The sequence below is a fragment of the Ochlerotatus camptorhynchus genome, unplaced genomic scaffold (genome assembly GCF_037179485.1).
Source record: "Ochlerotatus camptorhynchus isolate MF236.1 unplaced genomic scaffold, CSIRO-AGI_Acam_v1.1 ptg000320l, whole genome shotgun sequence".
Classification (NCBI taxonomy): Eukaryota; Metazoa; Arthropoda; class Insecta; order Diptera; family Culicidae; genus Ochlerotatus; species Ochlerotatus camptorhynchus.
Window position 1 is genome coordinate 2751357 of NW_027040808.1, and position 12588 is coordinate 2763944.

The 12588-nt window shown below is 38.7% G+C and overlaps 1 protein-coding gene across 3 annotated transcripts in view; it reads left to right on the forward strand.

Annotated features, from left to right (window-relative positions):
- The window catches only part of bark (protein bark beetle), a 77196-nt gene that overhangs the window by 28200 nt on the left and 36408 nt on the right, over positions 1-12588 (forward strand). For all 3 annotated transcript variants that reach the window (XM_065229724.1, XM_065229723.1, XM_065229725.1), the window contains exon 2: positions 1449-2262. In XM_065229724.1, coding sequence (XP_065085796.1) covers positions 1696-2262 — 567 coding nt within the window. In that variant the 5' untranslated portion in view covers positions 1449-1695. The remainder of the gene's footprint in view (positions 1-1448; positions 2263-12588) is intronic.

Sequence of the window (12588 nt, forward strand, 5' to 3'; positions counted from 1 at the left end):
AAATACAGACATTTTTAACATCTGTCTATATGGACCATAGCATGCTTTAATTCCAAATGGCATCAAAATCCGATTTTTTAAAAACATTTAAGCATGTGAAAAATCAAAATCTTGTAGGTTTTTTTACACGGTACATATCCCCCGTGTAAAAAAGACCTGAGTGTATATTCTTTTCCTTTCTTAAGCCAGGGGAGTTTCGGTTCTCCTTCCCACTAAAACCAGTCGTCATAAATATTTCTCATCATTCATTTCGCTGCAAATCTAAGCATTGAGGCAAAGATCACAATGCAAGATGAAAATTGTACAAGCCAAACACAAAAAAGAACTGAACCCAACTATCGTCCAACTGATCTTTTAAAAAAACGATCGTAAAACGTATTTTCAGCTAAGCGCTCCCTCCAGATTGAAATCTCCCTAAACTTCAACAGTTGATTTTAAAGAAATTATCAATTTTCCACCGCTCCATCCCACAATTTACGTTTTATTTCCCTTTTGTTCATTGCTAAATGGGTCAGATGCGGTATTCACTATGCTCCTACTTACCTCGAATCGGATAGACAATCACAAACAAAAAGAGATGGCTCTTCAGTTACCTACATAGCTGCTGCTGCTACATTTATTTACTTCGAGATTTTCAACGGAATCGACTGAAACCGAACACCTTAACCTCGAAATAGTTTAAATGTGGGGCGGTTGTGCTGGAGGATGCTAATAAACATCACTGCTCAAAGCTGGAGAGCTCTAGCGGGCGGGGGAGCAGAGCACAGATTTCCTGCGCACACCGCAGCAGAGCACGACTCATGCGGATTGGCCTTTTAAATACAGGTACGCTCGAGATCTTCATGAGTCATCTCCGATGACGAGGTCCCGGACTCTGTATCGACATGGAACGATCAGACTTTTTTGTTGTTGTTGCTTCAGAAGATTTACGATTTAATGGATGCATCGCTGCTGCAGCAACCGTAAACCGTAAAGGGGAATTCAAGGGTACTTTTTGTACTAGGTCCCTTCCCGGGATGGTTCTGCTGGTTGTATCAACCCTATCACACGAACGGCACCTCCAGCTTTGTGCTTTCAAAACTAAATTAACTGTCACGTTGCGGTGCTTGGGTACAGTTAGTAGAGTGTGTTTTTTGCTCGAAAGGTAACTGTTGATTGGGAAGGAAGCATATGGTCTAGTACACTACTGTGTGTGATATCACGCTCTACATGTTACATTACGTTTATCTTTTAGGCGTTCCCTTAAATTGCACTCCAGTTACCTACACGTAAGCATAGTTGATTAGCGGCAGACAAGGCAAATGTGTGTAATCAAGACACGTTTGTGTGAAGCTTCAAACTACAGAGCACAGTCTCATATCTACACTCTTAATATCTACTGTTTAATCGTGAGCGTAACGACTAATGAATGTTATTATATTTGTGTCTTTATCAATCTGTTCTTTCAGGCAATCACATCGCTGACTCGAAAACGAAGGTGTCACTACAGTCAATGTTGAGCCGTGATTACGAATCGAGCTGCCTCCCATAACGATGACACAGTGCCTATTTCAGCCTCGGTATAGTGTGCTGTCAAGCTAGTTTGTGCCTTCTGTTACTATTGAAAAGAGTCTAGTGGGAGACCAGTGCAATGAGTTAATTAGAAATAGGTTAACCCGAACCGAAGAAAGAAGCGAAACGTGCAAAAAGCAAAAGATGATGAATCGAAAGTTCATCGAAAGTGATATAAATTTTAATTCGAAACGACCGACCGTGGATCGCGGCAGCGTGGGAATGGTGCCTTCGAAGCGGCTTTGTTGGAAGAACCGCTGGAAGCCCAAATGGTTCGGCTTCTCGTTGGCGGCGGTTCTTTTGGTGTTCGGTAGTGCAACGGTGACAGTGATCCAGTGTCAAGAATACGATGAAAGTGCTTACCCGGATCGTGATTTCGAGCACGTCGCAGTGGAAAGTCGGGAAATTATCACGAATCATATTTCCACCAGTGAAAATGGTGGCGGCGGTGGTGGTGGCGGTGCAGGCGGTGACGATGAGTCACATTATCAGTACGAAGGTGTTCCCGGAATGGATGGAGGAGTACATTATACGGAGATTTCCGGGGATGTGGTGCTTGGAGAAAAGCACCTGAGAGCTTCGGAGAGTCCGTATTCGCTGCGGACGGATCTGGAGGTCGAGCGAAAGGCGCGGTTGATCATCGAACCGGGAGTTACGATTTACTTTGCTCCGATGGTCGGAATTACGGTGCGAGGATCCCTGGTGGCTTTGGTGAGTGTTGATGTATAATCTTATCTTATCAGTGCGGTGGGTCGATGAGGAATTGAGCTCGCGTATTGCTGGGCGTTGATTGTGTGTCTGTTATGAAATTGATTCCTTTTGTGTACACAACACTTGCTCGTGTTTGATATGAGCTTGTGTGGTGTCTGGTGCTTAGCGCTGTAGATATGATATCGTTTGGGTGGAACAGGTACACCCGGCCCTGGTTTGCGGTAGGGCGTATAATGTTGCGATAGGTTTGTTTGAGTTATTTGAGTTATCTTGCATGATTGAGCCCTTTGATTTTTTTTTATTGTTACGTCTGGAAAACGTAGCACAGGCGTTTTCCTCTTCCTAATAAAGCATACCAATTTTGGTGTTTCAGATTTTTTTTTTTCGTTTTTTGATCTTGAATCTTGGGTTTCCTGCTCTTTTTTTGTCATTAGCTAATAGAGAGTGTTCATACACACGAGTTAACTACTGCTTGACCAGTGCTGGGGTCAAATTGTGGAAGTCGCAACCAAGCGATGCATTATAATTAGCTTACTACACTGGACCAAAACCACATGTAGTCTCCATTGGTGAAATTCTTTAAATTTTATTGGATGACCAATGAGAAGAAATCGCTTTGAAAAATCCAAGGCTGCATTAAATCCTCATTTCGTATAAAAACATGTTTTACGGAACAATGAAATCAAAAGATGTTATGATCACATGTTATACTTGCAAGCTTACAAAATGAAATTCAAAGTATGTGTTTGCCATATAAAACCTGGCACCTTTGCATTCTTAGACTCACAATCTGCGATTTTATGATCGCTGAGTGTGTGAGAGAATATTGATAAAATCGCTGATTGCGGCTCTCAGGAAGCAAAATTGACATGTTTTATGTGTCAACCACGTATGTACTTTGTAACTTTTTTTTTACAAATAAAAATATGATCATAACATCTACACTCAACATAAATTTCTCTTACATTCGTTGTAAGGTTGGATTCATTACATCCTCTACCAGTGCTGCAAAATCTCGGCAATACACGGTGATATCCCAAATTCTTATTTGGTCACTCATTTGAGCTAACAGTCATCGTCAAAGCAAACCCTTGTCTTCTATCTAAATTTGTAACGAAATTAAATGGCTTGGGCAAAATAATTACATGGAGCCGTTAAATTCAACAAGCATCTACGTCCTGAACTACTTGGATAACAATCATGTGACACAGAATGTACGAAATTACACTTTTTGCTATCAGGTGAATCTTTGTCATTGAAGAAAATATGAATGAGATTTTGACGAAGGTTTTTTTGAGGATCAAGTCTGTCAGTGACTATGTGACGAACAATTTTGTCAATATCGCGCGAAAGTCTGTTAATGGACAATGACAAATCTCCGCACTGTCCTCTACACATGTTTCATAAAACAAATGTAACGGCAGTTCTTGTACAAGCAAGTTTTTCCAGAATGATTTATTTGTATCAAATCTTCACGAGATAATTTTCTATATCCAATGCATTTGGAGAAAAAAAACTGTGTTCGTAAGGCTCAATCGAATTAACTTTACAGAGCCGAGGATTGTTGGTCACTATACAATACATCTTAAAACTATAGTCCAAAAAGCCTCCTCCATCAGAACGGGAGCCGTTTCCAGTTGTTTCATTATATGGCAATTTTGCCAACGGGGGTCAGAGCGCTTCCTTTGCAGTAATGGTCGTAAAACGTGGTCAGCACTCACACACTCATCACTAAACGGTTGCGGACCGAACGGACCGAAAGAACTGCTGATGAAGAACAATGAGGAGGACCACACAATGGTTGCTGCTGAGAAAACAGACGATCACATGGCACACATCGAGAGTTGCCTGCTTTTGTCGACAGCCGAGTGAACACTGAATCTGTTCATGTTGCGAAACATTGCAAATTCTGAATACTTTTCATGCAAATATGTAATAGAATCTTACATTTGCCGGTTGCGTGTAATGATTTTAGAATTCCGAAAAACATTTTTTTTTCAGATGTAATGAGTATTTACGGGGCCTCCCTTAGCTCAGTCAGTAAAGGCGCAGCTACAAAGCAAGACCATGCTGGAGGTGGCTGGGTTCGATTCCCGGGCCGGTCTAGGAATTTTTCGGGTTGGAAAATGTCTCGACTTCCCTGGGCATAGAAGTATGATTGGACTTGCCACACAATTATACTAATGCAGAAATGGTACAGGCACCGAAAGCTCTCAATTAATAACTGTGGAAGTGTACCTTAGAACACTAAGTTGAGAGCACGCAATAAGCTAATATGCGATATGCAATAAGCTTGAAATGCGAAGAAGAAGAAGAAGAAGAATTTACAACCTTAGAAAAAAAATCAATGTATGTTATGTGCCAATGATTTCCAAATGACCATCATATGGATGATACATATCATCGAATTCTCCAATAGGTCTTTAAAACTTGGCCTCTTGTTGCCATCTTGAAAATCATCAGCGTGGTATGAGAGTGAATTCTTAAAACTCTTCTATTTCTAAAACAAAGATTTTAATAATTGTTTTCGTTGGTTCTATGGGTGATAAAACTCATAATCTACCTATCTTAACCACTTCCAGATCATATTTTGAAACAAATATGAATCTTAAATGTAATAAGTCTATTGAGAAGCTCTTGAGTAGTAATTCCCGTATAAACTTCAAAGGGCCAGTGAACTACGATTTCGCAATCACATGAGCTCAAATTTTGAGGTGAGGTGAAACAAAATCGATATTTTGAACCACCCTACTGTGTAGCATTGCACCTTCCAGAATTATCTAGGCCCCCTCTCCTCAGAATGTTTGGTGTTTTTTTTGACTCACCGGTATTTTGTCAAGCTTGTCAAGGTCGGTGTTACTATTTAACAGCGATTAATAAAATGGGACCACATACAAATATTTTTTTAAAGTCCTTTATACAGATTACTTTTCTTATGTTCTGGGCTAGAAATAAATTTGAGAAATTATATCGATATTTAATCGATGGCATACTAAGACGTCTTCAGGCTCTACAATTTGGCCATGAGCTCAGGGGGAACTTCGTAGAATTTTAAGGACTTCTAAGAAGTTCAGGGTACATCGTAGAGATTGAAGAAACTGAGTAGAAATTCTTGAAAACTGCGTATAAAATGTATGTAAGTTTGAGGAGCTTCGTAGAAGTTAAGGGAACTTGTTTGAAGCTTCATGGACTTGGAATAGTTGCGAAAATTACGTACAAATTCATGAAACTTCGTTCGTGCAACTTCGCGGAAAATCAACGAGAAACGTAAAAGTACAGCAAACTTTGTACAAGTTTTGTAAATTTCGTAGCATTTTGAGCAGCTGCGTAAAACTTCATATAAGTGTAAGGAACTTTAAAAAAGTGCAGGGAATTTTTTAGAAGATCTAAAAATAGTTCAATTAACGTCTAAGAACTTCATGGATCCATGCTTTAGTTTAGGGAACATCTTTGCAGTTTGTCAGAGATTTTTCTTCAAAAAAGCTCCATGAACTTCTTGGAGGCTTTGGGAACTTCGTTAAATTAAGGAACTTTCTAGATGTTCTAGTGTCTTTCCAGAAGTTCAAAGATGTTCAGAGATCTTCGTAGAATTAAGAGAGATGGAAAAAAAATATATGGAATTTTGAATACATTCAGGGAACTTCGTAGAAGTTGAGGAAATTTTGTAAAACTTAAGAGAGTTTTGTAGATGTGTAGGAAATGTTGCATAAGTTACAGAATATTCTTTCAGAAATCCTTTCTAGACAGCAAGAAAAAAATATTTCATATAGACGAAGATATTAGTAAAGTTCTCTGGATATTTTTCCAAGACTTCAGGTTGATCAAGCTCTGAGGATCTCTAACTGTTTAAAAATTCAAATAGTCTTTCAAGACTGTAGGTTGTTCAGGAAGTATTCAAAAGTTTTCCAATTATTTGAATCTGATAGAATCTTGAATGATGAATCTATAACGTGTCTTAGATTGAGTGTGTAGTTCTTAGAACAGCCTGTAATGAATAATAATTAAGATAATTTTTCGCGTTAGCAAGAGATGGTATATTCGATATCAGACGGGCTTACAACGATGACTCAAATCCCACCCACAATCTTTCTGGGATTATGTCAAACAGCAACGTAACGAGTGTGACCTGCCTTCTTCAATGAAGTGGAATGGGACCGTAGGCTCTGAACCACAAGACATATGTGACATGTTTGGCTCGAAGTTTTCTAGGATTTTCTCCAACGAATTGCTATCCGATAGACAGATATCATCAGCATCTAGTAACACACAGCCGTCAGGGCTAGCTATGCCTGAAGTCACTGTTAACAATGATGCGATTATGGCAGCTGCACGTAAACTAAAAGTGTCAACGTGCTTAGGTCCCAAAAGGTTTTTGAAGAACTTCATTGACAGCTTGCTCGAGGCACTTCAAGTGATCTTCAGCTTGTCGCTTTCATCCGGAGTGTTTCCGTCCTGCTGGAAACGTGCATAAATGTTCCCTGTACACAGAAACGGCGATAGGAAGAATGTTGATAATTATCGTGGAATATCCTCGTTATGCGCTGTTTCCGAACTCTTTGAGCTTGTTGTGATGGACCAATTATTCTTTCATTGCAAGTAATTTTTAAGCCCAGACCAGCATGGTTTCATTCCCGGTCGTTCAACCGCATCAAACCTTTTATGTCTCACTTCTTAAGTAACCGACAGTATGCTTGAACGAGCACAAACGGATGTACTATATTTGGACTTATCCGAAGCATTATAAGGTCAACCATCAAATTGCTGTAGCGAAGCTTGAAAAGCTTGGAATTCATGGAACTCTTTTGGATTGGTTCCAGTCCTACTTGAACGGTCGTCGCTCGCAAGTAGTCATCGGCGAATCCACTTCAGCTTTATTTCAAATCATGTCAGGGATTCCGCAGGGAAGTCATCGTGGACCACTCATCTTCCTTTTATACTTCAACGATGTCAATGCAGTGCTGGATGGACCAAGGTTTTCGTTTGCTGATGACTTCAAGCTATATTTCAAGATTCGTTCTGAGGCTGACGCTCAGTTTCTACAACAACAACTTAATGCAATCGCTCATTGGTGCCAGATGAATCGTATGACCGTAAATCCTGCAAAATGTTCAGTTATTACGTTTTCTCGAAACTCCAAAACTCCACGATTATTCATTTTCTGGAGTACCACTAGTAAGAGTGAACGAAATCAAGGACTTGGGAATTATCCTCGACTCCCAGTTGACCTTCAAGCAGCACGTGTCGTTCGTAGAGAATAAAGCTTCAAAATCTCTAGGCTTTATCTTCCGGTTAACAATAGAGTTCACGGACATTTACTGTCTAAAAGCGCTCTACTGTGCATTAGTTCGGTCGACATTGGAGTACGGTTCGACTGTTTGGAGCCTACCAAAATGGAATTGAGAAATTAGAATCAGTGCAACGGCGGTTTGTTCGATTCGCACTTCGTCAACTACCATGGCGGGATCCATTTCGTCCCCCAAACTACGAGCACCGATGTCAGGTTATTCGTCTGGATACACTTAGTACACGAAGAGACGTTGCTAAGGTTATGCTTGTTTATGATGTCTTGCTGGGTCGAGTTGATTGTCCTGAAATCCTACAACGAATCAACATGTATGTGCGACCAAGATCTCTACGGAACAACGCGATGCTACGACCTCAACCTCACAGCACCAATTACGGAATGAACAGTGCCTTTGCTGGTATACAGAGAGTTTTCAACCGGGTTGCCAGTCAATTTGGTTTTAACGTTTCGCGTGACTTGCTACGTGCTAGAGATCCTAATATTTCTAGATAATTTGAAACATATGTGTAGTTTTAATGTATATTAATTTAGTTCATTGGCAACAACTTATCCATCATTGGGACCAAGAAGCCTGTTGATGAAGAAATAAATAAATAAATAAATTAAATGCACTGGCTGGAATATACACAGTTTAATTTTACACAGTTATTTGAAAAGTCTCCCGACGACCACATTACAGAATCTGTTGAAGTCGTGATTCATTAAAGAAAGGGTTTTTTTTTTTTTTTTTTTTTTTTTTTTTTTTTTTTTTTTTTTTTTTTAACTCTTTATTTGTTCCAAATTCAAAATAAATTACATTTCATTTTAACCTAGGTGCTCCAGTTACTGCAGTAACGTACCAGCCTTAATTGTTATGATATATATCTAAGTGTTTTTACATTGTTCATGTCTTGGCAATTCAGTATTTTAAACAGGTTTTTTAACCTGCATGTCAGTATAACAATTGATATCTTAAAACTAAATACTAAAACTAAATCTTATCTAAGTATAAAGGGAATTAATCGTTGCAATTGAGGATTGCAACGATTTTTGCCTGAAATTATTAATTATTTTGTTGGACATTTGTGCTAAAGTCTCAACATTCGAAATTCTATGTACTTCGGTAGTACTGTACCAGGGAGGCAACTTCAAAATCATTTTCAGAACTTTGTTCTGAATCCTTTGAAGTGCTTTTTTCCTGGTAGTGCAGCAACTAGACCATATTGGCACAGCGTAAAGCATGGCCGGTCTAAAAACTTGTTTAAATATTAGAAGTTTATTCGTCAGGCAAAGTTTGGATTTCCTGTTTATAAGAGGATACAAACATTTAATATATTTGTTACATTTGGCTTGAATGCCCTCAATGTGATCTTTAAAAGTTAATTTTTGGTCAAGTATTAATCCAAGATATTTCACTTGGTTTGACCAGGAAATTGGAACTCCGTTCATAGTGACTATGTGACTACTACTAGGTTTCAAAAACGAAGCTCTAGGCTTATGTGGAAATATTATAAGTTGAGTTTTGGAAGCGTTGGGAGAAATCTTCCATTTTTGTAAATAAGAAGAGAAAATATCTAAACTTTTCTGCAGTCTGCTGCAAATAACACGAAGACTTCTTCCTTTAGCGGAAATGCCTGTGTCATCAGCGAACAAAGATTTGTGGCAACCCTGAGGCAAATCAGGGAGGTCCGAAGTGAAAATGTTATACAATATAGGCCCAAGAATGCTACCCTGAGGAACTCCTGCCCTAACAGGTAGTCGATTAGATTTGGAATTTTGATAATTTACTTGAAGAGTTCTGTCAGTTAAATAATTTTGAACTAATTTCATAATATAAAGTGGAAAATTAAACTTTTTCAATTTAGCAATCAAACCTTCATGCCAAACACTGTCGAATGCTTTTTCTATGTCTAGAAGAGCAACTCCAGTTGAGTGGCCTTCAGATTTGTTTGAACGAATTAAATTGTTAACTCTTAAGAGTTGATGAGTAGTTGAATGCCCATGGCGAAATCCAAACTGCTCATCTGCAAAAATTGAGTTCGTATTCATGTGAAGCATCATTCTATTCAAAATTATCTTTTCAAAAAGTTTACTTATTGAAGAAAGCAAACTTATTGGGCGGTAGCTAGAAGCTTCAGCTGGATTTTTATCCGGCTTCAAAATTGGAACAACTTTTGCATTTTTCCATTTATCAGGAAAGTATGCCAAATGGAAACATCTGTTAAAAAATTTTACCAAGAAAGACAAGGTACTCTCTGGGAGTTTTTTGATGAGGATATATAAAATTCCATCATCACCTGGAGCTTTCATATTTTGAAAATTTTTAGTTATAGACCTTACTTCGTCCAAATCAGTCCCCCAGGAATCATCAAAAATATTTTCCCGAGAGAAAATATTCAGAAAATCCCGAGCAACCTGATTCTCAATAGGACTAGTAAGACCCAAACTGAAATTATGGGAACTCTCGAATTGCTTAGCAAGTTTCTGAGCTTTTTCCAAATTTGTGATCAAAATTTTACCACCTTCTTTAAGCGCTGGAATAGGCTTTTGAGGTTTTTTCAAAATTTTTGTGAGTTTCCAAAAGGGTTTGGAACTCGGGTCTAATTTAGAAATATTATTTTCAAAAGTTTTGTTCCTCAGGGCAGAGAATCGCTTTTTAATTTGTTTTTGCAAATCCCGCCAGATAACCTTCATGGCAGGATCGCGTGTTCTTTGATATTGTCTCCTACGGACATTTTTAAGACGGATCAAGAGCTGAAGATCATCGTCTATTATAATTGAATCGAATTTAACCTCGCATTTTGGTACTGAGGCAGCTCTTGCTTCAACTATAGAAGTAGTCAGAGATTCAAGAGCATAATTAATTTCATCTTTGGTTTGCAAAGGAATGTTTGGATCGAAGTTATATTCCATAAATGTTCGATACTGCTCCCAATCAGCTCTATGGTAATTGAAAGTAGAGCTGTTGGGATTACAAATTATTTCTTGGGATATTTCAAAAGTTACTGGAAGGTGATCAGAACCGAAGTCAGCATGGGTAACCAATTGGCTACAAAGTTGACATGAATCAGTTAAGACCAAATCAATAGTGGAGGGATTTCTTATAGAAGAAAAGCATGTTGGACTGTTTGGATATTGAATAGTGTAATAACCTGCAGAACAATCATCAAACAGAATATTACCATTGGAATTGCTTTGAGCATTATTCCATGAGCGGTGTTTTGCATTAAAATCACCAATAATGAAGAATTTAGACCTATGACGGGTAAGTTTCTGGAGGTCACCCTTGAGAAAATTCTTTTGCTGGCCTACGCATTGGAATGGCAAATAGGCAGCTATAAACGTAAGTTGTCCAAATTTTGTTTCAACAGAAACTCCCAAAGTTTCAAAAACTTTGGTTTCAAATGAAGAAAGAATTTTATGTTTGATTCGTCTATGAATAATGATGGCAACGCCACCACAGGGTCCATCAAGACGATCATTTCTATAAATCAAGTAGTTTGCGTCCTTCTTAACCTTATGGGCAGGTTTAAGGAACGTTTCAGTTATAACGGCAATATGCACGTTATGAACTCTTAAAAAGTTAAATAGCTCGTCTTCATTATCTTTAAGAGATCGAGCATTCCAATTTACAATATTTAATGCTTTAAAATCCATTACTGAATTTTAAAGTCATGACAATATTATTTGCAAATTTTACTCCAGTTTGAATAGCATCAAACATGGAGTTAGATTTAAGCATATCAGAAATCATGTCAATTAATGAATTCTGTAAAAATTCCATTTTGGGGGCAGTAATGCTTCCTAAGTCAAAATTGTCAAAATTTCCGTTAGAACGTTGGTGAGTATTTTGATTTCTACCCGCTGCAATAGCAGCATAGGTAGCTCCATTAACTCGCTGAACATTGTTAGCAGCGAGGGGAGTAGGTACAGATGAAACATTTGAAGCAGGGGTGATATTTGTACCTACGGGTACGAATGTAGAATTTGTTCCTCGCTGACCGTTGTTAACAGCAGAAGAATTTGTACCTGGTCGGAAACGTGGAGCGTTTCCTACCTGACGGTTAGAACGAGATTGTATGATCGCTTTGCGAGTCTTACATTCCCAAAAATTGGATTTGTGGTTTTCACCACAATTTGAACATTTAAATTTCTTAGGATCTTCCTTCACAGGACAGTCGTCCTTTGCGTGAGAGGAATCACCACAATTCATGCATTTAGCTGGCATGTAGCAATTTTTAGTTCCGTGACCCCATCCCTGGCACTTACGGCACTGGGTGAGGTTTTGGAAATTTCCTCCAGTCTTCCTGAAGTGTTCCCACTTCACTCGGACATGGAGCATAAGGCTAGCTTTTTCTAAGGCCTTAAGGTTGTTTAGTTCACTAGACTTGAAGTGAACTAAATAAAAATCATTAGAAATCCCGTTGCGCGAATCGCCAGGACGGGATTTCATTTTCATTTTGATTACTTGGAGTGGCACAACTCCAAGTAATTTTGCCAGTTCATCTTTGATCTGATCCAGGGATTCACCACTGGGCAGTCCTTTCATGACAACCTTGAACACACGTTCAGTTTTGGTGTCGTAAGTAAAAAATTTGTGCTTCTTCTCAGTAAGATACTTGAGAAGACATTTAAATCCGTCCAAGGTTTCAGCCAATACACGGCATTCACCCCGACGTCCAATTTGTAGTGAAAACTTAACTTTCACGAAATTCAAAAGTTCCATGCGAAGAGCATGGAAATCGGTAGTGGTTATCACAATAGGGGGAATCTTTTCCTTCTTGGCATTAAGCCGGGAAAGTTTACTAGAATTTTTCTTGGATGATGGATCATTCTCATCATCCGTGAGCAAATCAAATTGATTACTCAAATTAATTTCATCAGAAGGGGCGTCAAGAGTTTGCCCCTTTCTTTTGCGTTTAGGCGCCATGGCGGCAGTAAATTTTTATCCAATTCGACTTCCAAGCAGATTACTATAAGAATCTGAAGGATCGAAGAGGAATTTTCCAAATCGATATCCAAGAAGGATTACCTCGGGTAGG